Source organism: Etheostoma spectabile, chromosome 8 (assembly GCF_008692095.1).
Source record: "Etheostoma spectabile isolate EspeVRDwgs_2016 chromosome 8, UIUC_Espe_1.0, whole genome shotgun sequence".
Classification (NCBI taxonomy): Eukaryota; Metazoa; Chordata; class Actinopteri; order Perciformes; family Percidae; genus Etheostoma; species Etheostoma spectabile.
In genome coordinates this window covers 32,652,220-32,652,956 of record NC_045740.1, presented here as the reverse complement: position 1 = coordinate 32,652,956, position 737 = coordinate 32,652,220, and the positions used below count along the sequence as shown (strand labels likewise).

At 41.2% G+C, this 737-nt stretch overlaps 1 protein-coding gene across 2 annotated transcripts in view; it reads right to left on the bottom strand.

Annotated features, from left to right (window-relative positions):
* Positions 1–180: 180 nt before the first annotated feature.
* Positions 181–737, bottom strand: part of LOC116693467 (charged multivesicular body protein 4b) — a 3,987-nt gene continuing 3,430 nt past the window's right edge. For both annotated transcript variants that reach the window (XM_032522464.1, XM_032522465.1), the window contains exons 4-5: positions 566–689; positions 181–320 (exon numbers count right to left, since the gene is read on the bottom strand). In XM_032522464.1, coding sequence (XP_032378355.1) covers positions 259–320; positions 566–689 — 186 coding nt within the window. In that variant the 3' untranslated portion in view covers positions 181–258. The remainder of the gene's footprint in view (positions 321–565; positions 690–737) is intronic.

The window sequence follows — 737 nt, the reverse complement described above, 5'->3', positions numbered from 1 at the left end:
CTATGTCACGCAATGTGAGGGTGCGCCTCATTGAGTTCTAGTAAACATCTCTTCTATTGGACTCCTCCACACTGTTTAGACTTGGTTTGAAAGACACCAAATTGTTATGAAAATGTAAAACAGAGCATGCTGACACTTTGCTGTGGAAAAGACAAACATAAAACATTCAATAACAACCTATTATTATTTCTGATCATTTATTTCATCCTTTTCTCTTTTGTTTTTAAGGCCTGTGTGTTATGGCTGATGGTGTGTCTATTAATTCGCCCAGCGCCGCAGATACTCTAAATCATCTTCAATCTCATCCTCGTCTGTCTTGGCTTTGGGAAAGAAAAAACAAAAATACTCTGAACAATTTGCACAAATTAGTAGACACTGCAGTCAACTGCAGCTTGTATTGTATCATGGCATGTTTTTTTAAGAAACTAACACGTTAACCTGCACACTGCTACATTTGCTGCAGGTGGCTTCATGTTGGATCTATGGTGTGACAAGTCCTCTGCTTTACTATTTTATTATGCTAGCCAACAACCTTTTTAGTATCTGATCTTCAGATGCTTCTTACCAGGTTGGGAGGGTGATGCAGTGGACACTCTGAAAAAAGGGAGTTTATCTTCCGTATTGTACTTCTCAAAGACACTAGGATCCAGATTCGACACCAGCCTCTCCAGCTCTGCCAGTAGCTCATTCTGGGACAGACAGACAGACAGGCGCGCGCGCACACACACACACACACA